Here is a 26,806-nt window from a genome sequence, read left to right as displayed (position 1 = left end):
TCAAAGCTTCGATGCTGGGGATGTTGGCCTGAGCAAGGCCATTTCAGAGGGCAGTTACATATAGGCCAGACCAGGTAAGGATGGCAGATTTCCTTCCTTAAAAGGACAGTAGTGAACCAGATGGGTCTTTACGACTATCCGGTAGTTTCATGCTCACTGATACAGGGTACTAGTTTTTTATTCCAGGTTTATTTAATTGAATGTCGGGGGGAGGCGGGAATGTGGAGTAATCAGATCAGCCATGATCTTATTGAATGGCGGAGCAGACGCAAAGGGGCGAGTGGCCAACTCCTGTTCCTAATTCGTATCTACGTATGTATGCATGAATTTAAAATCCTCAGCTGCCGAGGTGGGATTTGAACTCGAGTCTCCGGATCATTAGTCCAGGCCTCTGGATTACTCGTCCAGTAACATAACCACCATGCTACCGTCTGAAAAGAAGGATGCTTGAGCAACAACACACTGACCTCTGCAGGCTCGGAGATTAGCCCCCAAGGTTGTGAGGCAACTCACTCAGTACTGCACTGGAGTGTCGGCCTAGATTTTTGTGCTCAAGTCTCTGGAGTAGGACTTGAACCCACAACCTTAGAAACATAGAAGATAGGAGCAGGAGTCGGCCATTCGGCCCCACAAGCCTGCTCCGCCATTTAATGAGATCATGGCTGATCATCCAAATTCAGTACCCTGTGTCCCTGCTTTCTCCCCATATCCTTTGATCCCCTTAGCCTTAAGAAATATATCTAACTCCTTCTTGAATATATTTAATGAATTGGCCTCAACTGCCTTCTGTGGTAGAGAATTCCACAGGTTCACCACTCTCTGGGTGAAGAAATTCCTCCTTATCTCTGCCCTAAATGGCTTACCCCTTATCCTTAGACTGTGACCCCTGGTTCTGGACTCCCCCGCCATCGGGAACATCCTTCCTGTATCTAGTCTGTCTAGTCCTGTTAGAATTTTATAAGTTTCAATGAGATCCCCTCTCATTCTTCTAAACTCCAGCGGGTATAAGCCTAATCGACCCAATCTCTCCTCATACGTCATTCCTGCCATCCCAGGTATCAGTCTGATGAATCTTCGCTGCACTCCCTCCATGGCAAGAACATCCTTCCTCAGGTAAGGCGACCAAAACTGCACACAATACTCAAGGTGTGGTCTCACCAAGGCCCTGTACAACTGCAGCAAGACATCCTTGCTCCTGAACTCGAATCCTCTCGCTATGAAGGCCAACATACCATTTGCCTTCTTCACCGCCTGCTGCACCTGCATGCTTACCTTCAGCGACTGGTGCACAAAGACACCGAGGTCTCATTGCACTTCACCTACTCCCAATCTATTGCCGCTCAGATAATAATCTGCCTTCCTTTTTGCCACCAAAGTGGATAACCTCACATTTATCCACATTATACTGCATCTGCCATATCACCCAACCTGTCCAAATCATACGGGAGTTTCTCGGCATCCTCCTCACAGCACACACGCCCGCCCACCCAGCTTTGTGTCGTCTGAAAACTTGGAGATATTATATCTAGTTCCCTCGTCTAGATCATCAATACATATATTGTCAATAGCTGGGGTCCTAGCACCGATCCCTGCGGTACCCTACTAGTCACTGCCTGCCACTCGGAAAAAGACCAGTTTATTCCAAATCTGCTTCCTGTCTGCCAACCAGTTCTCTATCCAAGTCAGTACCTTGCTCCCAATCCCATGTGCCTTAACTTTACATGCTAATCTCTTATGCGGGACCTTATCGAAAGCCTTCTGAAAGTCCAAATACACCACATCCACTGGTTCTCCCTTATCCATTCTACCAGTTACATCCTCAAAAAAATTCCAGTAGCTTAGTCAAGCACGATTTACCTTTTGTAAATCCATGTTGACTTTGTCCGATCCTGTCACTGTTTTCCAAGTGCTCTGCCATTACATCTTTTATAATGCACTCTAGCATTTTCCCCACTACCGATGTCAGGCTTACCGGTCTATAATTCCCCGTTTTCTCTCTGCCACCTTTTTTTGAATAGTGGGGTAACATTAGCTACCTTCCAATCCATGGGAACTGTTCCAGAGTCTATCGAATTTTGGAAGATGACCAGCAATGCATCTACTATTTCTAGGGCCACTTCCTTAAGTACGCTAGGATGTAGATTATCAGGCCCTGGGGATTTATCGGCCTTCAATGCCGTCAATTTCCCCATACACCATTTCCCTACAAATATTGATTTCATTCAATTCCTCCCTCTCATTAGACCCTATGTTCCCCGACATCTCTGGGAGGTTATTTGTGTCCTCCTTTGTGAAGACAGAACCAAAGTATGTATTTAATTGGTCTGCCATTTCTTTGTTCCCCATTATAAATTCCCCTGATTCTGACTGCAAGGGACCTACACTTGACTTCACCAATCTTTTTCTCTTCACATCGATAGACTCAGAGGCGAGGGTGCCACCCACTGAGCCACGGCTGACACTCAAAGCTGACTGATAAAGCGCTCCTATGGCACTGATGCCGGTTAGGTGTGCCAAACTGAATAAACTCTCCTGCTCTTTAAAAAAAAAAGCAATTGTGCAGTTGACCCGATAAATACATGCCAAGACTGAAGCTTCCGTGATATTACACAAGGCTCCCCCGCCCTCCCACCCCCCAGATGGCTTTAAAATGAGCGTCGCAATAACTTTCACTGTTGCAGGCACAGCTGTCTGGGCAGATGATCTTAGCTGTAGGTCTTCATGCAGAACAACACAGCTGTTCTGCAGCCTCTGTTACCAGACATTTTCATGCAGAGATCCTCAAGGAGGTCTTTGTACAATCCACGCGGCCTGTGCTTTGGGGAAGGGTAAAAACCGTCTTGTGGGGTGCACCCTCTTCATAGAAACATAGAAAATAGGAGGAGTAGGCCATTCGGCCCTTCGAGCCTGCTCCGCCATTCAATGAGATCATGGCTGATCATCCAAACCCTAGCACCCGGTCCCTACACCGACAGCCATCCCACCCAAGCCCTATCCCCGTAACCCCACGTATTTAATCCCCCCTAACACTAAGGGTCAATTTTTATCATGGCCAATCAACCTAACCCGCACATCTTTGGACTGTGGGAGGAAACCGGAGCACCCGGAGGAAACCCACGCAAACACGGGGAGAATGTGCAAACTCCACACAGACAGTCACCCGAGGCCGGATTTGAACCCGGGTCCCTGGCGCTGTGAGGCTACAGTGCTGCCCTTCAAATCCAGCCTGGCTCGTCTTTCTACCATCTTGCACAGCTCCAGCCCCATCTCCATTAAAATAGCAAACAGGGGCAAAATGAGGATCCCACAAAGAACAGCTGGTACCTCTTACTTTGTGGGGCTAGATAACCCACCCGTGACCATCAGAGGCAGGGCCAGTCCTGCCCACTTGCCCAGCAAAAGGAAAAACTCAACTCCCGAGGCCAGCGATCACTTTTTAAAGCTTCTCCTGACTGCAGACTCTAAAGTAAAGCACTTGGAAACATACAGCACGGAACGAGGCCATTCGCCATGCCGTGCTTATGCCGGCTCTTTGATAGAGCTACCTAATTAGTCCCACTCGCCTGCAGTTTCCCTGTAAGTTTCTCCTTTTCAACTATTTATCCAATTCTCTTTTGAAAGTTACTATTGAATCTGCTTCCACCGCCCTTTCAGGCAGCGCATTCCAGATCACAACAACTCGCTGCATAAAAAAAATTCTCATCTCCCCTCTGGTTCTTTTGCCAATTACCTTAAATCTGAGTCCTCTGGTTACCGACCCTCCTGCCAGTGGAAAGTCTCTTACTATCTACTCGATCAAAACCCTTCATAATTCTGAACACCTCTTACATCTCCCCTTAACCGTCGCTGCTCTAAAGCGAACAACCCCAGCTTCTCCAGGTAACTGAAGTCCCTCATTCCTGGTACCATTCTGGTAAATCTCCTCTGCGCCCTCTCCAAGGCCTTGATATTCTTCCTAAAGTGTTGAACAGAACCCTTTGGGACATCGCTCCCCACTTGCAACCAATCTCAGAAACCACCCTCACCAACTACTCAGTTTCCTCCCTTCCAACCAGTTTTTAAAATCCAATTTGCCGCCCTCTCCCTAATTCAGTACCTTTAGATCTTTTTGCCAATGATGTCCTGTTTGGTACCTTGTCAAAGGCTTTCGGAAAGTCCACGTACACCACATCCACAGCATAGCCCTCAGCCACTGTTCCGGTCACATCCGCAAAAAGGACTTTCAGGTTGTCAAGTACAGTCTTCCTTCCTGCAATCCATGTTGGCTGCTTTGCATTATTTTCTCTTCCATCTAGGCTATTTAGTCATTTAACCTTTAAATATTCCACAATGTTTAGCTCATGTGGATTAACAGGCATCGTGAACTACGCTTGGCTAATTCTGGGAACTGGGTACCCCCACGCTCTTCCAGGTCATTCCCGGGAATTGTAATAAGCTCCCAGTAGCATCTGTGTGCACAGTGCCAGAAAGCCCCAGACTTGAGTGCAAAGCCATTACAGCTCATATTTATATAGCACCGTAAAGATTTATTTAATGCAATAAAACGTCCCAAGGCGCTTCACGGAAGCGATTACCAAACATCTGACACCGAGCCACACAAGGAGATATTAGGGCAGGGCTTGGTCAAAGAGGTGGGTTTTAAGGAGCTTCTTAAAAGGAGCAGAGCGAGGTCGAGGGGTTTAGGGAGGGAATTCCAGAGCTTGGGGCCCAGGCAGCTGAATGCACGGACGACGATGGCGGAGCGAAGGAAATCGGGGATGCTCAAGGGGCCAGAATTCTAACTGTAACAAATACCATTGCAACACCAAGAACAGTAGAAGTTGAGCAAATTTAGGACAACAATTAAAATTTTTGTGCATTCCAGGCATCCAAATGTTTGCCAATTTTCACCGGTTAGTTTCACGTTTCCACTTATTTCACTGGCATGACCCGAGTGGCACGACAGTGCACGCTAAACTTCGGAACTCTTCCTGGCAGATCCAGGGAAATTCCGGTTGCCTCTGAAGGCCAGACAATTCTTGAGAGTTTTCAGCACACACTTAGACAATCAAACAAACCCTAATATTACAGCAATAAAGGATACCAGACCAAGAAGGTTGAGGGGCCCATCGAAAATTTATTTTAAATTACCCCGGTGCTGGTGGGGTCGGTGTTGCATCTTTACGACGGGCGCAAGTCCCAGTGTCTTGAACTTACACGGGTGTTACAATCAAGCGGAAGTCCTGGTGCAAAGGCCCAGAGTTGCTTGGACTAGTACCAGCAGAACAGAGGAGCTTGAAGTATAAATCTAGCTAACAGGGTGTGCTGAAGCACCAATTACATCAACCAATGCTCCCGTTAAGCTGTATGGCTGCGCAGCGGTCTGGAGGTCCCGCGCAGGCTGCACGCCGGCTTTTGAACAGGAAAAAAAAAAATCCACACATGCACGATAATTTTGAATGGGCAGCGCAGCCACTTAAAGGGGCCATGCACCCAAATTTTTTTTTTTTTTTTTTTTTTTTTTTTAAGCAGGAACATTGACATCAACGAGTCCTTATCTAGCCTCCCCTTAAAAGCATCTGTGCCATTCGTCTCAACCACTCCCACATTCTCACCACCCTCTGGGCAAAGAAGTTTCTTCCCTGCATTTATACAGCGTCAAGACGTCCCAAAGCACTTGACAAAATACTTTTGAAGTGCAGTCACTGTAGTGACAAAAGAAATGCGGCAGCCAATTTGCGCACAGCAAGCTCCCACAAACAGCCATATGATCATCTGTTTTAAGAGTAATCTGCATTGTTTTTTTAAATGATGTTGGTTTAGGGATAAATATTGTCCAAGACATCTGATAGAACTCCCCTGCTTTTCTTTTAATTAATGGCCGTAGGCGCTTTGACATCCACCTGAAAGCAGGCAGGGCCTTGGTTTAATGTCTCATCTGATTGTTATACTGTAGATTCATGGTGGTTTGAAGAGACATTACAATCTAGTGAAATTGTGAGCATCTATGAAACCAATACTATTTAGCATGCCTGACCAGACACAGCTTTCCAACTTGAAGGATTCTAAAGTAGCATCAAGGACATTCACAAACTTCATCTCCAGAGATCAGCAGAGATTATATTTGTAAATGAATATAATTGCTCTGAAAAACTTATCACTTGGTCTCCGGGGGTGGAAATGAACGTCCTTTACTTTCAAACAAGGGCCGCACCAAGAACAATGTCCCAGGAGACATTTCCTAAAAAAACACTACAATGACAATGTAATTTGAGACATTTCAGGATTCTTTGTAGGACGATCTCTCGTTCTGCAGGAACCCTGCCCACTGATCTTAAAAACCTTTGTTTTTTAAACAAAAAGAAAAAAGTGAATTAAACTGGTAGATTATTCAATGCATTTTGACCTAGACACCAGTAATTCTTCCGTCTTTCGGATGAGATGCCAAACCGAGGCCCCGGCTACTCTCTCGGGTGGATGTAAAAGATCCCATGTTACTATTTCGAAGAGCAGGGGAGTATTCCCCGGTGTCCTGGCCAATATTTATCCCTCAATCAGCATCACTAAAAACAGATTATCTGGCCATTATCACATTGCTGTTTGTGGGAGCTTGCTGTGTGCAAATAGGCTGCTGCATTTCCCACATTACAACAGTGACTACACTTCAAAAAGTACTTCATTGGCTGTAAAGCACTTTGGGACATCCTGAAGTCGTGAAAGGCGCTATAGAAATGCAAGTCTTTCATTTGTTTTTTGCTCACATTGACGTATATTTCACCTCAATGATACATACAGAAAATTTCAATAATTATTCACAAAAAACTGAAGGGCTTCAACACTCATGTTTACGCTGCGCTCCCAAAGAGGCTAGCTTGCTGAACTGAGCAGTTTATACATTTCTAAACATCTACCAAGATGTTAACAATGGCGAGCTACATTTTGCACCTTGTCTGGCACCAGTGTGCAAATTCTACACCTGTGGGAATACAAAGTGTGTGTGAACACTTCCCAAGGAGTTTAAAATCCAAGCTATCGGTTTCCCTGCCCAAGGCATACGCTCCATGTTGCTCACTGCCCAGCCCTGCAGATCGGAGAGGGTGGGGGGGGGGGGGGGGGGAGAAACAAAGCTGCAATTCAGACAACTGCACCGTGTCTGTCCATCCAGCAAAGCAAAGTCCAGGCAGAACCCGCTCATTTACAGACAGCCGAATTAAGGAGGTCGCTAATGCTGGTTCAGCAAACCGCAAGAACGAAACAGTATCAGGCAGTTGATTTACTCTGGGTGAAGTTAAAGCCACAAGTAGATGATCAGCCATGATCCTACCGAATGGCAGAGCAGTCTAGAGGGGCCATAAGGCATACTCCTGCTCCCATTTCTTATAATAACATAACATAAAAAACTTAAGAAATAAGAGCATGAGTGGGCCATACAGCCCCTCCAGCCTGCTCCGCCATTCAATAAGATCATGGCTGATCATCGACCTCAACTCCACTTTCCCGCCCGATCTCCATATCCCTTGATGCGTTAAAAACGTGCATGCATTGCCATCATCCGCCTGATCAGAGCATGGGCATAAACCATGCCACAGAGAGAGTGCCACTGCTTTTTTTTGGTAATTAAAAAAAAAGTTTACCAACACAAAACTAAAAGAAAACTCTGCATGTTAAAAACACTCATGCTTGCTGCTGTACCTCGAACAGTGCACTGTGTAGCAAGAGAGGACATGTACCTCATAACTATATGGGAAAAGGGGAAACATCGGCATTGTAAACGTTCTGAAGTTTCATTCATTACACCACAAAAGAGAGCCACCTCTAAAAAGAAATGTGGAAAGAAAAGAACTTGCATTTACAAGAAACTTTGGTTTATCCGGAGGTTAACTGTCCGGAATGCACGAGCCGCCGGCAAAATTCAGGAGTCGTTTCAGTAAGTTTTTTTTCTTTTCGTTGCTTTTTTCCCCCCACCAGTCAGGCTCTGCAAGGTCTAGCTAAAGCTGTTGCTTAGCTAGAGACGCTTGCAAGCTACGGTCGACTGTTTAGAAGCTGTTGCTAAGCAACAGGGTTTGTTGCTCGATACGGAGCTCCAAAGCTTCCGTATGTTTTAACATTAGCGCTGGTTTGTCCGGCAGTTTTGATGGGACGGCAACAGCTCGGTCCCGTCGGTGCCGGATATCACAAAGTTTCCTGTATATAGCGCCTTTCATGACCTTAGGACACCCCAAAGCCCTTTTTCAGCTTATTAAAAACTTCTGAGGTGTAGTCACCGTTATAATATAGGGAATCACAAATTGGTTTGGCTATTTCTGGTTTTTGGCCTTTCACAGGAGGTCAATGGTTCTGGGTAGGGGTGAGGAGTCTATATATCGTGAGGCACAGGGCATCGCAACTGTGTGGAGCAGGCTGGATGGACCAGAGGGTCTTTTCCCTGTCCCACCTGTGCGTTTACTGGGACCGCTCCTTCGGATGACCTGCCGCGGTCGCCTGAAATCTCATTTTCGTCAGCGAAGGCTCCCCGCCGGGTTGGGGCAGGAGACTGTCAGTCAGCAAGCAGCCCGTTTTTGGAGGTGGGGGGTGGGTTGCAGGGGAGCAAGTAAGAGAAGAGAGGCTGCTCACTGCTCAAGCCCACGCCAGGAGTTAAAATCGAGGCTGTAGTTTCTTCATTGATGTCAAATAAAAGTAGTTTAAAAAAAAAAAATACTAACTTCAGTCATGTTTTAGCCGGTTAGCCATTGATGCTCAATACATTGATAGATCTGTAACACTCAAGTACGGAGCGATTCAAAAACAAGCTGACACTTAAAATCAAGAGCGCTAGCAGCTCAAGGAATACTTCAAACTTCAGGTAAGGCAACAAACAAAAAAAAGAAAAATGCTTCCGTTATAGAACATTGAGAGATAATTACACATCAGGAACACAAGGAGGCCATTCAGACCCTCGAGCCTGATCTGCCATTCAATTAGATCATGGCTGATCAGTTCCTCAACTCCATTTACCCTCCTTTGATCCATATCGCTTGTTAATCTTATCCAATGAACATCTGTAGACGTCAGTCTTGAGAATTTCAATTGAACTCCAGAATCCCCAACCTTTGTTTTGGGGGGGGGGGGGGGAAGGGGGAGTGTTCCAGATTTCCACTACCCTTTTTGTGTGGGGAAAAAATGCTTCGACTTCACTCTTGAACGGCCGAGCTTTAATTTTAAGATTATGCCCTCTAGTAAAGGACCCCCCCCCCACCCCGCCAGAGGAAAGTTGCTCTGTATCTACTCCAGCGAATCCTTTTTATCATTTAAAACACCTCAATTAGATCACCTCTCAAACCTTCTAAACTCAAGGGACTACACACCAAGTCTACACAACCTTCCCACTTAACTTAAACCCTTTAAGCCCGGGTATCATTCTGTTGAATCTGCACGGCGTCCCCTTCCAAGGCCAGTATATCTTTCCCGAGTTTCAGGGCCCGAAACGCAGTACTTCAGATGGGGTCTGACCAAGGCTCTGTTCAACTGAGGCATCAATTTTGAATTCCAACCTCCTTGAGATAAAGGACATCATACCTTTAGCCTTTTTGAACCTCTTGAGCATCCCCCGATTTTCATCGCTCCACCATTGGCAGCCGTGCCTTCAGCTGCCTGGGCCCCAAGCTCTGGAATTCCCTCCCTAAACCTCTCCGCCTCTCTCTCTCCTTTAAACCTACTTCTGAGCAAGCTTTTGGTCACCTGTCCTAATCTCTCATGTGGTTTGGCGTCAAATTTAGTTTGATAATGTTCCTGTGATGTGCCTTAGGACATTTTACTACATTAAAGGCGTTGTATAAATGCAAGTGTTGCTGTTGACCACCGCAGAAACATTTTGCCCGATGTGGGGCTTCTACTTGCAAGCTAATTGCATGATGACAGTGCCATCAACTGACCTCCAGCTTAATTGTACCAACAAGGTTGTTGCACAACACACTTCTCGCTGCTGAACGTGGTTAAAGCATGGTTTATGACAGATGGTTGTGGTGGTTGAAGGTCAATCACAGCCCCAGGATATCACTGCAGGAGTTCCTCAGGGCAGTGTCTGAGGCCCAACCATCTTCAGCTGCTTCATCAATGACCTTCCCTCCACCATAAGGTCAGAAATGGGGATGTTCGCTGATGACTGCACAGTGTTTAGCGCCATTCACAACTCCTCAGATAATGAAGTAGGCCATGCCTGCGTGTAACAAGACCAGGACAACGTTCAGGCTTGGGCTGATAAGTGGCAGGTAACATTCGCGCCACGCAAGTGCCAGGCAATAACAGAAAACGCTGGAAAAACTCAGCAGGCCAGGGCAGCATCCGTGGAGAGAGAGAGAGAGAGAGAGTTTGACTATCTCCAACAAGCGAGAGTCTAACCACCGCCCCTTGACGTTCAATGGCATTACCATTGCCGAATCCCCCATCAACAACAAACTGGAGGTCACCAATAACCAGAATCTTAACTGGACCAGCCAGATAAATACTGTGGCAACAAGAGGTGGTCAGAGACTGGGTATTCTGCGGCGAGTGTCTCACCTCCTGACTCCCCAAAGCCTTTCCACCATCTACAAGGCACAAGTCAGGAGTGTGATGGAATACTCTCCACTTGCCTGGATGAGTGCAGCTCCAACAACACTCAAGAAGCTTGACACCATTCAGGATAAAGCAGCCCGTTTGACTGGCGCCCCATCCACCACCTTAAACATTCACTCCCTCCACCACCGGCGCACCGTGGCTGCAGTGTGTACCATCTGCAAGATGCACTGCAGCAACTCGCCAAGGCTTCTTAGGCAGTACCTCCTAAACCCGCAATCTCTGCCACCTAGAAGGACAAGGGCAGCAGGTGCATGGGAACACCACCACCTCCAAGTTCCCCTCCAAGTCACACACACCATCCTGACCTGGAAATATATCAGCCATTCCTTCATTGTCGCTGGGTGAAAATCCTGGAACTCTCTCCCGAAGAGCACTGTGGGAGTACCTGCACCACACGAACTGCAGCAGTTCAAGGCGGTGGCTCACCACCACCTTCCCAAGGGCAATTACACGATGGGCAATAAATGCTGGCCTTGCCAGCGGCGCCCACATCCCATAAAACGAATTTAAAAAAAAAACCGTGCCTGAAAAGCTGGTAGGAGGATGGCGGTCGAAGAAAAAGTGGAAGGGCTGCGGCAATGATACATAGAAACATAGAAGATAGGAGCAGGAGTCGGCCATTCGGCCCCTCGAGCCTGCTCCGCCATTCAATGAGATCATGGCTGATCATCCAAATTCAGTACCCGGTCCCTGCCTTCTCCCCATATCCCTTGATCCCTTTAGCCTCAAGAAATATATCCAACTCTTTCTTGAATATATTTAATAAGTTGGCCTCAACTGTCGTGTGTGGCAGAGAATTCCACAGGTTCACCACTCTCTGGGTGAAGAAATTCCTCCTCATCTCAGTCCTAAATAGCTTACCCCTTATCCTTGACTGTGATCTCTGGTTCTGGACTCCCCGGCCATCAGGAACATCCTTCCTGCATCTGGTCTGTCTAGTCCTGTTAGAATTTTATAAGTTTCAATGGGATCTCCTCTCATTCTTCTAAACTCTGACGAATGTGCGGGTTAGGTTGATTGGCTATGATAAATTGACCCTTAGTGTTAGGGGGATTAAATACGTGGGGTTACGGGGATCGGGTGGGGTATGTGTCGGTGCAGGCTCGATGGGCCGAAATGGCCTCTATCTGCACTGTGGGGTTTCTGTGATTCTGTGATTTCTGTGAATATAAGCCTAATCGACCCAATCTCTCCTCATACGTCATTCCTGCCATCCCAGGTATTAGTCTGTCGGCGATATACTTCTAATGACGTGAAAATAAAGTTACTCATGGACAATTCGCAAAACTGATTGATTTGTCCCTGTTTCTTTGTTGTGCTCGGTTTGTAAAGATTTTTTTTTGTTGCGGACGTGGCTCCCGTCCAATGTTTCCTTTAAGCTGTGCGGCGCTCCAGGGAATTTCGCACAGCTGGCTTTTCAACGCGGCGCCAAGAAAAATTACAGGGAACGTTGCTCCCATCCACGGTTATAAATGAGCTACAAGACAGTGAGTGGCACAGCACCATGGAGGATCATGGGCTAGCAGTAGTTTATAGGCAATATATCAAACTCATGTTATCAAGAGTGGTTGAGGCGAACAGCACAGATGCATTTAAGGGGAGTCTAGATAAATACACGAGGGGGTAAAGGAAGAGAAGGATGTGTGGATGGATGGGGGTGAGATGAAGGGTGGGAGGAGGTGAGGAGCATAAACATCAGCATCAGTTTCTGTGCTGTAAATACTGCGTAATACTTTGTAACACTATGTATAGAAGAGTGAATAAATGGGCAGAAGCTTAAAAATAGGGCATTTCTCACTAGAGAAGTAAGCTCTTCGAAGAAAAAAAAGAACAGGATACCAATAAATAAATAAGTTGGCAAAATGACCCACCGGTTTGCTAATGTTTACCAATTTGGAGATATTAAACACATGATTTACAACCACCAAGCCCAGATTGCAGGGTATTTTATTTTTTTAAAGTTATATTGCAAGGTGGAGTAGTAATTTGGTCTTAAATGACCATGAAAGATAGAAGAACAATCTTGTGGAATGAGTTCTTAACCATGGTATTTTATTTTGCAGTGAACAGGAGAGGGACTTAAAAAATTTTTTTTTTTGAAATTGAGAGTTAATCTTGAGAGCCCGACTGTACAGGTTAAAAATTCCCATCCCAGACCTTCATTAACCAATTTATTCATTACAAAGAGGTTGTTGAAGCACTAGTTATGAAAGCTGGGTGGAACTGATCCAGAGACTTAGTCACAGTTATTCTGCATCTTCCTTACACAAAAATAATACAAGTTAGATTCATGAAATATAAAATAGGAGCAGAAGCAACAATCATTGGTTGATCAAAGCATGGGATTCGGCAGTGCAACAAAAAGCTGTAATTAAGGAACTGCAGAAATCGCTAATCTTTTCCAGTTCTGGTGGAATTCAGGAGAAACTTCTTTACCCAGAGAGTGGTGAGAATGTGGAACTCGCTACCACAGGGAGTGGTTGAGGTAAATAGCACAGATGCATTTAAGGAGAAGCTAAATAAACACAAGGGAGAAAGTTATGCTGATAGGGCGAGATGAAGAGGGGTGGGAGGAGGCTTGTTTGGGGCATAAACACCGGCATGGGCCTGTTGGGCCGAATGGCCTGTTTCTGTGCTGTTAAATACTATGCAACAACAACCAGAGAGAGCAGACGGGGCCTCAGTTTAACATCTCATCCGAAAGACGGCACCTCCGACAGTGCAGCACTCCCTCAGTACTGCGCTGGAGCGTCAGGCTAGATTACGTGCTCAAGTCTCTGGAGTGGGAGCTCAAACGATAAGCTTCAGACACAGATGTGAAGGACGGCGGGGTTGGGGGGGGGGAGAAGAAAGAATTGACAAGTATTATCTAAATTTTCAAAAACATTATAGATGCATAACTTGACATTTGAGTAGCTTTATTAGCCCAATATTAGGGAAACAGCGAGCTGAAAACTTTATTTTAATAAAACGCCAGGCCAGGAGGTTTGGAATTTCCCGGAGCCTACGACAGTTTGAGTGTTGAAGGCGTCCAGTTTATTACTAATTAACAAGAGTTGCCCACTGCGACATATGCAGGGGGTTTGTATTCACATTTGCTCAAGCCAGTCAGGCAATGAATTCCAGTAGTTTGCATTAAACGGAAGGCATTGGCTCTCAATAAATGTTAAGTTTAATTAATTTAAAAAAAAAGCAGTCAGTGCTCTCTGCGATTCTGTTTTTGGTAACGAGATTGACTTCCTCAATAAAGCAGCAGTCTTAAAGAAGCACAGAATGGCAGATATTAATCTACTCTGTCTTACAACAGTAACTGCACTTTCAAAGGTGCTTCACTGGCTGTAAAGCACTGTGGGACGCCCTGAAGTTGTGAAAGGCGCTGTATAAATACAAGCAATGGTCCCATTAAGCTGCGTGGCGCGCAGCAGCCTGGAGGTCCCGCGCAGGCTGCTCACCAGCTTATAAATGGGAAAAACTGCACGTGCGGAAGTTTGAATGCACCGCGCACCACCCCCCGCCAAGAATTCGGAGTGACTGCTGCCGCGCACCCCCCCCCCCCCCAAAGAATTCGGAGTGACTGCTGCCAAAGACCAGAAACTGGGCAGAAGCGTACTGCGTATTAATCTGGAAGCTGATATCAATGATGTTTCTGCTTCCCTCCCCACAGAGCCCACTCCCTTCCCGGCATTTTCCCTACAGGCCCGAAGACCCACTCCGTTTGCAGCTTTTTGTCGACAGTCCCGAAAGCCTACCCCGTTCCCGGTTTTTTTCCCTACAGTTCCGAAGACCCACTCCCTTCCCAGCTTTTTTCGCTACAGTCCCGAAATCCCACCGCGGTCCCGGCTTTTTTCTCTACAGTCCTGAAGACCCGTCCCGTTCCCAACTTTTTTTCCCCCTACAGTCCCGAAGACTCACTCCCTTCCTGGCTCCACGCTCCAACCACCCCCCACCCCGAGCCCCTGACTAGCGAAGCGAATAATCCAAACAAAAAAGCAGTCAACTTCAACTTTGCTGGCAGCAGTCGCTGCCAAACTAATTCGAGGGAACGTTGAATACAACTCCCTGTTTAAAAAAAAGTGTGATGGTTTCCTGGACCAATATGTCGAGGAACCAATCAGAGATCAGGCCATCTTAGACTGGGTATTATGTAATGAGAAAGGATTAATTAGCAATTTTGTTGTGCGAGGCCCCTTGAGTCGAAGTGATCATAATATGATAGAATTCTTCATTAAGATGGAGAGTGAAGTAGTTGACTCAGGCTAGGGTCCTGAATTTAAATAAATAAAGAAAACTACAATGGTATGAGGCTCGAGTTGGGTAGGATGGATTGGGGAATGTTGCTCAAAGGGTCGACGGTGGATAGGCAATGGCAAACATTCAAAGATCGCATGGATGAACTACAGAATTTGTTCATCCCTGTTTGGCATAAAAATAAAACCAAAAAGGTGCCTCAACCGTGGCTAACAAGGGAAATTAGGGATAGCATAAGATCCAAAGAGAGGACATATAAATTGGCCAGAAAAAGCAGTAAACCTGAGGATTGGGAGCAGTTTAGGATTCAGCAAAGGAGGACAAAGGGATTAATTAAGAGGGGGAAAATGGAGTACGAAATTAAGCTGGCAGGGAACATAAAAACTGACTGTAAAAGCTTTTATAGATATGTGAAGAGAAAAAGATTGGTGAAGTCAAGCGTAGGTCCCTTGCAGTCAGAATCAGGGGAATTTATAATGGGAAACAAAGAAATGGCAGACCAATTAAATACATACTTTGGTTCTGTCTTCACAAAGGAGGACACAAATAACCCTCCAGAGATGTCAGGGAACATAGGGTCTAATGAGAGGGAGGAACTGATAGAAATCAGTATTTGTAGGGAAATGGTGTTAGGGAAATTGACGGGATTGAAGGCCGATAAATCCCCAGGGCCTGATAATCTACATCCTAGGGTACTTAAGGAAGTGGCCCTAGAAATGGTAGATGCATTGCTGGTCATCTTCCAAAATTCGATAGACTGGAACAGTTCCCATGGATTGGAGGGTAGCTAATGTTACACCCACTATTAAAAAAAGGTGGTAGAGAGAAAACGGGAATTATAGACCGGTAAGCCTGACATTGGTAATGGGGAAAATGCTAGAGTCCATTATAAAAGATGCAATAGCAGAGCACTTGGAAAACAGTGACAGGATCGGACAAAGTCAACATGGATTTACAAAAGGTAAATCGTGCTTGACTAAGCTACTGGATTTTTTTTGAGGATGTCACTGGTAGAATAGATAAGGGAGAACCAGTGGATGTGGTGTATTTGGACTTTCAGAAGGCTTTCGATAAGGTCCCGCAGAAGAGATTAGCATGTAAAGTTAAGGCACATGGGATTGGGGGCAAGGTACTGACTTGGATAGAGAACTGGTTGGCAGACAGGAAGCAAAGAGTTGGAATAAACAGGTCTTTTTCCAAGTGGCAGGCAGTGACTAGTGGGGTACTGCAAGGATCGGTGCCAGGACCCCAGCTATTCACAATATATATTAATGATCTAGACGAGGGAACTAGATGTAATATCTCCAAGTTTGCAGACGACACAAAGCTGGGTGGGCGTGTGTGCTGTGAGGAGGATGCCGAGAAACTCCAGTATGATTTGGGCAGATGCATGGCAGATGCAGTATAATGTGGATAAATGCGAGATAATCAACTTTAGTGTCAAAAACAGGAAGGCAGATTATCTGAACGGCAATAGATTGGGAGAAGGGGAAGTGCAACGAGACCTGGGTGTCCTTGTACACCAGTCGCTGAAGGTAAGCATGCAGGTGCAGCAGGCGGTTAAGAAGGCAAATGGTATATTGGCCTTCGTAGCGAGAGGGTTTGCGTACAGGAACAAGGACGTCTTGCTGCAGTTGTAAAGGGCCTTGGCGAGACCACACCTTCAGTATTGTGTGCAGTTTTGGTCGCCTTATCTGAGGAAGGATGTTCTTGCCATGGAGGGAGTGCAGCGAAGATTCACCAGGCTGATACCTGGGATGGCAGGAATGATGTATATGAGGAGATATTGGGTCGATTGGGCTTATACTCGCTGGAGTTTAGAAGAATGAGAGGGGATTTCATTGAAACTTACAAAATTTTAACAGGACTAGACAGACTAGATGCAGGAAGGATGTTCCCGATGGCCGGGGTGTCCAGAACCAGGGGTCACAATCGAAGGATAAGGGGTAAGCCATTTAGGACAGAGATGAGGAGGAATTTCTTCACCAGAGAGTGGTGAACCTGTGGAATTCTCTACCACAGAAGGCAGTTGAGGCCAATTCATTAAATATATTCAAGAAGGAGTTGGATATATTTCTTAAGGCTAAAGGGATATGGGGAGAAAGCAGGGACAGGGTACTGAAATTGGATGATCAGCCATGATCGCATTGAATGGCGGAGCAGGCTCGAGGGGCCGAATGGCCTACTCCTGGTCCTATCTTCTATGTTTCTATGTAAACCTGGAACCGCAACACAAGATGTCGCACAGCAGAAATGTGAAATGTACACAAAATAAAGGGCTCGGATTTTAAATTCCAGTTGCAATGGGAAAAAAAAAACCTAAATATAGGATTCGGATTGAATAATTGAAAGCATCCAGTTTACAGTGAAGCTGTTATCAAGGCTAACTGAGATCATCAAGGTCATTTGCCACACTTCGAAACAAGTTATTCTAACTTCAACTGCCGAGTCCACGTACAGAATATTGTCGAATTTCAGGCAACTTGTACCTTCAAAAGTACTTTCACACCCCGCCCCTTGTGTGATTCCTCCCAACTTAAGGCTGCACTGGTGTTTAAGCGGCTCAACGGGCAGCACTCAAGGTCAGAAGGTTGTGGGTTCAAGTCCCACTCCAGAGGCTTGGGCACAAAACTCTAGGCTGACACTCCCAGTGCAGTACTGAGGGAGTGCTGCATTGTCGGAGGTGCCAACTTTCGGGTGAGACGTTAAACAGAGGCCCTGTCTGCTCTCTCAGGTGGACATAAAGGATCCCACGGCACTATTTCGAAGAGGAGCAGGGGAGTTATCCCCGGTGTCCTGGCCTTTATCCCTCAATCAACATAACAAAAAACAGACCATCTGGTCATTATCACATTGCTGTTTGTGAGAGCTTGCTGTGCGCAAATTGGCTGCTCCGTTTCCTACATTATAACAGTGACTACACTCCAAAAAGTACTTCACTGACGTCTGGTGGTCGTAAAAGGCACAATATAAATGCAAGTCTATATTTCAAAGCATCTGTACTACAGACTACAGTTCTACATTAATTCCTACCTCCCCTCCGATTGGAGTGTATTCAGAGTAAAAACATAAAAATGATTCCAAGATTTATGGAAAGGGACTCGGCGAACTGAACTTTTTCTTCCCCCCCATTGGAGAAAAGATGGCTAGAGGGGGAGGGGGGAAGATGATCTGGGTCTTTTAAATGCTGAGAGGCATAGATAATGCAGATGTAAGCAGGTTATTTAATTTGGACTGTGAGCGCAGAACTAGAGGACGAATATGAAATTAGTCAGCCTCAGGCAAGACGAGAGATTAGAAAAAAAAATATTTTTCCCAGAGTAGGAGATGTGGAACAGACTCCCGGCAATAGCAGTTAATGCTTTCTCGATTAACTCCTTCATAATGAAAAAAAAGGGGAGAATTGGACAAATATCTGGTTAGAAATGGGACTGAAGGGTGCATGAGAGAAATGACCAATGTACGGAATAGTGTAGCTCCTAAATTGACGAGCATAGAAATATCATGCTATGGAAGACATAAGATGTCTAATGCTAATGACTGCCAACCCTCCAACAACAATAACTTTAATGTGGTAAAACGTCCCAAGGCGCTTCACAGGAGCGATTATCAAACAAAATTTGACAGCGAGCCATACGAGGAGATATTAGGTCAGGTGACCAAAAGCTTGGCCAAAGAGGTAGGTTTTAAGGAGTGTCTTAAAAAGGATAGAGGTAGAGGCGGAGAAATTTAGGGAGGGATTTCCAGAGCTTAGGGCCTTGGTAGCTGAAGGCACGGCCGCCAATGGTGGAGCGATTAAAACCGGGGGATGTGCAAGAGGCCAGAATTGGAGAAGAGCAGAGATCTTGGAGGGTTGTGGGGCTGGAGGAGATTACAGAGATAGGGAGGGGGGGGCGAAGGCCATGGAGGGATTTGAAAACAAGAACGAGAATTTTAAAATAAAGGCGTTGCTTAACCGGGAGCCAATGTAGGTCAGCGAGCACAGGGGGTGATGGGTGAACGGGACGGGTATTGGCCTGGAATCTCCGGGAGTTAGACTCATTTTTTGGACACTGCTGCAAGCAGCCCAGAAGAAAAATAATTGGAGGCGTTAAAAAGTATTTCTCTTTTACCATTTTCTTTGAACTCTGTTTATTAGCTATAAAAATATTGGCGATGCGTTTTTGTGGGGGGGGGGGGGGTGGTGAGCGGGGAGAGAAGGCAGTTTGACTGGACGGGGCAGTTGAAGGGTCATGTGACGGAACCTCCAGGAATATCAGTGACAGGAGGCAGCACGGTGGCATAGTGGTTAGCACTGTTACCTCACAGCGCCAGGGACCCGGGTTCGAATCCGGCCTCGGGTGACTGTCTGTGTGGAGTTTGCACATTCTCCCCGTGTTTGCGTGGGTTTCCTCCAGGTGCTCCGGTTTCCTCCCACAGTCCAAAGATGTGCGGGTTCGGTTGATTGGCCGTGATAAAAATTGGCCCTTAGTGTTAGGGGGGATTAAATACGTGGGGTTACGGGGTTATGGGGCTAGGGCTTGGGTGGGATGGCTGTCGGTGTAGGGACTGGGTGCTAGGGTTTGGATGATCAGCCATGATCTCGTTGAATGGCCTACTCCTGCTCCTAGTTTCTATGCAAAGGTGGATGGACGTTTTTCCAGAGGTGTTCCCCAAGGGCCAGTTTTGGGTCCATTACTCTTCACAATTTTTATAAACGGCCTCGGCTCGGGTGGCGGGAGCAGCATCATAAAGTTTGCAGATGATAAACTTGGTAAAGTAGAAGATAGTGAGGAGGACAGCTATAGGCTTCAGGATGACAGACAGGATGGTGAAATGAGCAGAAGCAGGGCAGATGGGAGGTTAATGCGGAGAAGTGTGAAGTGATGCACTTTGGCAGGATTAACATGTAATGACAGTACACTATAAATGACACGATTTTGATGGGTAGATGAGCAGAGGCACCTTGGTGTCCATATGCACAAATCCTTAAAGATGGCACAGCAAGTTGATAAGGTGGTTAAAAAAGATGGGTTACTTGGGTTTATAGAGGAATAGAATATGAAAGCAAGGAGATCATGCTGGAACTTGATAAATCTTCTCTTCTCTTCGGCAGTCCCTCGGAACCGAGGATGATTTGCTTCCACATTAAAACTGAGTTCCCAGGTGACTGATGAGTCCAATGCGGGACAGACAGTCTCTGTCACAGGTGGGGCAGACGGTGGTTGAAGGGGCGGGTGGGTGGGGTGCTTGCGTTGACGTGCGCTCCTTGCGCTTGCTCCCGGCGAAGAGACTCGAGGTGTTCAGCGCCTTCCCGGATGCTTCTCCTCCACTTTGTGCGGTCTTGGGCCAGGGATTCCCAGGTGTCGGTGGGGATGTTGCACTTTTTCCAAGGAGGCTTTGAGGGTGTCCTTTTATAAATTACTGGTTAGGTCTCAGCTGGAGTACTGTGGACAATTCTGGGCAGCACACTTCAGGAAAGATGTAAAGGCCTTAGAAAGACGACAGAGGTGGTTTACCAGGATCTTACCAGGGATGAAGGACTTCAGTCATAAGAGTTTGGAAACGCTTTAGGAGTTCGGACTGTTCTCCTTGGTGACCTAATAGAGGTTTTCAAGACGTTGAGGTTTTGATCGAGTAGAGAGAAAAACTATTCCCTCTGGCGAGTGGGTCAATAACCAGAGATCATCGATTTAAAATCATTGGCAAAAGATCGAGGGGAGACGAGGAGAATTTTTTCCAATTAGAGCTGTCAGGATCTGGAACGCTCGACCCGAAAAGGTGGTGGAGGAAGAGACAGCAATAATGTTAAAAGGGAGTTGGTCAGGTACTTGAGGATGAGGAACTGACAGGGTTATGGACAACAAGCGGGGTGCAGAACTAAGCACGACTGCTCTTCCAGAAAGCCAGCACAGGCACGACGGGCCGAATGGCCTCCTTCACTGCTGTAATCTGCTACGACTCTACAAATACGCTGAACGAGTACTGATGCAGATTGTGAAGGTGGATAGATATTCTGGAGTTTCACTTGACTAATGTTGGGTCATGTTGGAGTTGAGGGTTAATAACCAAAATAAACTAGTTACAGGAAGCTTTCTATTTACCGGCACCTAAATAACCAGAAATCTCGGTTAACTGGAAAAATTTAGGAGTAGGTTCAGGTAACTTTTATTACTTGCCTTCCTCCATTTGTTGCTGTGCAAGGGTGTGGCTGCAGCTGTTGCCAAGCTACAGAGACACTTACAACTTGTGGCCATTGTTCTGAAGCAACAGGGTTTGTTGCTTTAGACGGAGCTCTCAGCTCCATATCTTTTACTATAGCTTTCGGTTATCCGGAATTTTTGATGAACCGGCACCACGTCGGTCCCGTCCGTGCCGGATAAAAAAAAGTTTCCTGTACCACAACTGGTCTGTGGACCAGCTGGTTGCCTAGGAAACACTAACGTGGAACATGAATAAAGGGGTTCTGTTCCACTCCAGATGTCTGCTCATCAACTAGAATGCAAGGGAGTGCTGGCGAGAACAGACATCGATCACGAGTGACTAATGTAGAACTGTAGTCCATTGTATAAGTCGGGAGGTATTACTGTCTGTCTACGCATGAAATACCATCTTTATGGCAAACAACCAGTGCATAAAGAGGGTGAAGTTGCAGGGCTCAGTCAGCTGGCAGGAGCGAGAGTACCTTGAATTGCTCCCCTTTGTATAGTATGGACTGGTCGTCTATATATGAATAAAGTCTGTTCCATACACTTAACTGTCTCCTGCTTACTCGAAGCCATACTGCCAGAACCAGAGGTAAAGAGGCTGATTCACAACTACCTTTGGAGGCAACATAACAGAAGTAGGAGGAGTAGGCCATACGGCCCCTCGGGCCTGCTCCGCCATTCAATAGGATCATGGCTGATCCGAACTTGGACTCGCGTCCACTTCCCAGCCCTCTCCCCGTAACCCCTTATTCCCTTATCAGCTAGGAAACTGTCTATTTCCGTTTTAAATTTGTTTAATGTGGCAGCTTCCACAGCTCTGAGGTAGCAAATTCCATAGATTTACTACCCTCTGGGTGAAGAAGTTTCTCCTCATCTCAGTTTTGAAAGGGCAGCCCCTTATTCTAAGATTATGCCCCCTAGTTCTAGTCTCACCCATCAGTGGAAACATCCTCACCGCATCCACCCGATCAAGCCTCCTCACAATCTTATACGTTTCGATAAGATCGCCTCTCATTCTTCTGAATTCCAATGAGTAGAGTCCCAACCTACTCAACCTTTCCTCATACGTCAACCCCCTCATCTCCGGAATCAACCAAGTGAACCTTCTCTGAACCGCCTCAAGAGCAAGTATATCTTTTCTTAAATATGGAAACCAAAACTGCACACAGTATTCCAGGTGTGGCCTCACCAATACCCTGTATAACTGCAGCAAGACTTCCCTGCTTTGATACTCCATCCCCCTTGCAATAAAAGCCAAGATTCCATTGGCCTTCCTGATCACCTGCTGTACCTGCATACTAACCTTCTGTGTTTCATGCACGAGGACCCCCAGATCCCTTTGTACTGTAGCACTTTGCAGTTTCTCTCCATTTAGATAATAACTTGCCAAAGTGCATAACCTCACACTTTCCAACATTATATTCCATCTGCCAAATTTTTGCCCACTCACTTCACCTGTCTATGTCCTTTTGCAGGTTTTTTTTATGTCCTCCTCACTCACTGCTTTCCCTCTCAGCTTTGTAGCGTCGGCAAACTTGGATGCGTTGCACTCGGTCCCCTCCTCCAAATCGTTAATATAGATTGTAAAAAGAGTTGGGGTCCCAGTACTGACCCCTGCGGAACACCACTAGTTACTGATTGCCAACCCGAGAATGAACCATTTATCCCAACTCTCTTTTCTGTTAGATAGCTAATCTTCCACCCATGCCAGTATATTGCCCCCAATCCCGTGATTTTTTATCTTGCGCAGTAATCTTGTGTGGCACCTTGTCAAATGCCTTTTGGAAGTCCAAAGACACCACATCCACTGGTTCCCCTTTACCCACCCTGTTTGTTACGTCCTCAAAGAATTCGAGCAAATTTGTCAAACATGACTTCCCCTTCGTAAAACCATGCTGACTCTGTCCGATTAAATTATGCTTATCCAAATGTCCTGTTACTGCTTCCTTAATAATGGACTCCAACATTTTACCAACCACAGATGTTAGGCTAACTGGTCTATAGTTTCCAGCCTTTTGTCTACCTCCCTTTTTAAATAAGGGCGTTACATTAGCAGTTTTCCAATCTGCTGGGACCTTTCCTGAATCCAGGGAGTTTTGGAAAATTACCAATGCATCCACAATCCCTACCGCTACTTCTCTCAAGACCCTAGGATGTAAACCATCAGGTCCAGGGGATTTATCCGCCTTTAGTCCTATTATCTTACCGAGGGGGGAATCTTCGTGGAACCTTTCCTTGGGAAGACCCATTCATGGAATCATAGAAGTTTACGGCACAGAAGGAGGCCAGTCAGCCCGCCGTGTCTGTGCCAGTCAAAAAAGAGCTGTCCAGCCTAATCCTGCTTTCCAGCTCTTGGTCCGTAGCCCTGTAGCTTACGGCACTTCAAGTGCATATCCAAGTACTTTTTAAATATGATGAGGGTTTCTGCCTCTACCACCCTTTCAGGCACTGAGTTCCAGACCCCCACCACCCTCTGGGTGAAAATAATTCTCAACTCCCCTCTAATCATTCTACCAATTTCTTGGAATTGGGTATAGTCCATGATGGGGCAAAATGGTCTGATCTGTGGAAAGAATGGCCTTCTTTTCATAGCATCAGAGAATGGTTACAGCAGAGAATGAGGCCATTCGGTCCGTGTCAGCTCTCTGCAAGAGCACGTCAACTCGAACCGCTCTGCTACCCTTTCCGCGCAGCCCTGCCAATTTCCCCCCCCTTTGTTCCACCCTTTATTCAGAGTAGAGGCTGATACTGAATATGCCAGACCACAAGGCAAACGTAGTCAAAATTCAACTGAATGGATCTTTAAGCAGTAGCAAAATACTGCGGATGCTGGAAACCCGAAATAACAACAGAAAACGCTGGAAAAACTCAGCAGGCCAGGCAACATCCATGGAGAGAGAAACAGAGTTAACGTTTCAGGTCGAAACCCTTCGTCAGAGCTGAGAAAAAAAGCAGGAAATGAAACAGATTAAAAAGCAAGTTTAGGGGCTGGGAAATGGGGGAGGGGATGAAAGAATAAAAGGGAAGGTCTGGGAGAGGTGAAGAGACATTAAGAGATATTCAAGGCGAGACGAGATGGTAATAGGACAGGTAAAGAGACAAAAGATGGCTCTAGATTAGGTTTGAAATGCGCTGGCAGAATGAGAGGCAGCTGCCATGTGGGAGAGAGGAAAAAGGAACAGGCACAAACCAAAGTGTGGATAAAAAATATATAAAAATGATAGGGGCCGAGGTTATGATTTGAAATTGTTGAACTTGATATCGAGTCCAGAAGGCTGTAAAGTGCCTAATCGAGCTCGAGGAACAGCACCTCATCTTCCGATTAGGCACTTTACAGCCTTCCGGACTCAATATCGAGTTCAACAATTTCAGATCATAACCTCAGCCATTACATTTTTATACATTTTTTATCCACACTTTTGGTTTGTGCCTTTTCCTTTTTTTTCCTCTCTCCCACATGGCAGCTGTCTCTCACTCTGCCAGCGCATATCACACTTCATCTAGAGCCATCCTTTGTCTCTTTATCTGTCCTATTACCATCTCGTCTCGCCTTGAATATCTCTTCACCGCTCCCAGACCTTCCCTTTTGTTCTTTCATCCCCTCCCCCATTTCCCAGCCCCCAAACTGGCCTTTTTAAATCGGTTTCATTTCCTGCTTTTTTCCCTCAGTTCTGACGAAGGGTCTTTAACCTGAAACGTTAACTCTGTTTCTCTCTCCACGGATGTTGCCTGGCCTGCTGAGTTTTTCCAGCATTTTCTGTTGCTATTGTGGATCTTTAAGCAACTTCAGCAGGAAATGAGCCAAATGCATTCAATAGTACGGTGAAAAAAAAAAATCAGGTCAAGCTCTCACACAAAACCAACTGCAATGTCAGCACCAAGTCAAGTCTAAAAAAACAGAACGCAGAAGAGCCATTTGGTAATAAAAAATTTTTTTTTTAAATTAAGAAAAGTGCTGCGCAGCAAAGAAAGTCAATCAAAAACCACTGAATGGGAAATGGAACACAAAGGCTTAAAAAATATTACACAGAACGGAACAAAGATATCGCAAACATTCACGTCTCGGTTCTCTTCAGGCTTGCTCTTCAGTCTATCGAATCTCCTTTGTGAGCAAGTGTTTTTCGAAGAAATTTAAAATAATCTTGTATTCTGTTTTGAGAGATTAAGATAGGCCCAGCAATAACATTTTTCAAACTATTGGGTAGTTCAAGCATTCAAACAAAGGAACAAAATGAAGAACGCTTCTCACAAGTACCAGCAGATAGGGCAAAAAAGAAAATCAGCTCTGAAGGACTTAAACTGCAAGACATGAAATATTCAGGAGAGTCAACCAGACATATTCCCATCAAAAATCTCTGCAGCACGTCTAAAATAACACATGCAATCAAACAACATTTCTGAAAGGCGTTTTTTTGCCATTATTTCAGAAAAGGATTATTCTCCTTCCCAAAGAGAGAAAGCTACAACACTGAAATTGAAGAATCGAGCAGTTTAGAAATGGACCCAAAGCCAGACAGTGTCACACCTCTGACTTGGCTCTAATTTGAAGCATATATTATGTAAAAACACATAAATGGTTCAGGTTAAGTAACGCCTCGATTTTAAAATTCTCATCCTTGTTTTCAAATCCCTCCATGGCCTCGCTGCCCCCTCCCTATCTCTGTAACCTCCTCGAGCCCCACAACCCTCCGAGATCTCTGCGCTTCTCCAATTCTGACCTCTTGCACATGCGCATCCTCGTTATTCTTCGCTCCACCATTGGCGGTCGTGCCTTCAGCTGCCCAGGCCCTAAGCTCTGGAATTGCTTCCCTAAACCTCTCCGCCTCTACCTCTCTCCTCCTTTAAGGCGCTTCCTAAAACCAACCTCTGAACAAGCTTTTGGTCGCCTGTCCTAATATCTCATGCTGTGGCTTGGCGTCAAATTTTGTTTGATAATACGGTAAAGATGCTGTATAAATTAAAGAAGTTCTCATTGTTTTGAGCGTCAAACCCATTGATTCACCAAACAGGGCTGCGCACGTTGGGTTCAGCCGGAGTGGGAAGCTGGACATGGAATCGGACACTGGGACACGGAGTTTGTGGAGCGCGCCGAAATGGATGGTTTTGGTCTTTCCAGTCTTAAAAAAAAAAGGTGGAGAAAGGTCTGACGTGCCCACGAGAAGCAGTTTATACACAACACAACGACATCGGAATCGAGGAAAGTAAATGGGGGAAAAGCCTTCCTTTAAACTCCTTGGTGGGCAAGAATGGAGGAGCAACATGGTGTATGATACCTCATTTCCTGTTCCGAGATCCGGCGAATCAGGAGTTTTCCTTTTCCTTGGCCCAATGGCGGCCAGTGCCGCCAGATTGGCTTCCCGCTGCTGCAACTGTGCAAGTTCCAATTGTTGCATCTGTTCAAAAGCAAGAATGCCGCGTTATTTTTCTAAAGCTATGTAAAATTTACAGCACAGAAACAGGCCATTCGGCCCAACGGGTGGCATTTACGCTCCACACGAGCCTCCTCGCACCCGACTTCATCGCACCCCATCAACGCATCCTTTGATTCCTTTCTCCCTCGTGTTTTAGCCTCCTTGTAAATGCATCTATGCTATTCGCCTCAACTACTCCATGTGGTAGTGAGTTCCACATTCTCACAACTCTCTGGGTAGAAGGGCATCCACCCACCGAGGCGTGGGTAGAAGGGCATTCACCCACCGAGGCCTGGGGAGGGGTATTAATGCTGGTGCTCCGAGTTTAGTGGAAGGGTAGAGAACCAGAGGGCACAGATTTAAGATGATTGGCAAAAGAACCAA

General features: G+C 46.0%; 1 protein-coding gene across 1 annotated transcript in view; it reads right to left on the bottom strand.

The window, feature by feature from the left end:
• Nucleotides 1-26,806, bottom strand: part of LOC147114518 (transcription initiation factor TFIID subunit 4-like) — a 160,785-nt gene that overhangs the window by 20,853 nt on the left and 113,126 nt on the right. Inside the window, exon 14 of the mRNA XM_085992249.1 lies at nt 26,285-26,404. Within this exon, the coding sequence (XP_085848375.1) occupies nt 26,285-26,404 (120 nt within the window). The remainder of the gene's footprint in view (nt 1-26,284; nt 26,405-26,806) is intronic.

Source organism: Somniosus microcephalus, chromosome 7 (assembly GCF_052327205.1).
Source record: "Somniosus microcephalus isolate GS21.2 chromosome 7, FLI_Smic_1.0, whole genome shotgun sequence".
NCBI lineage: Eukaryota > Metazoa > Chordata > Chondrichthyes > Squaliformes > Somniosidae > Somniosus > Somniosus microcephalus.
The sequence above is the reverse complement of the archived record's forward strand: the minus strand, read 5'-3'. Positions and strand labels throughout refer to the sequence as shown.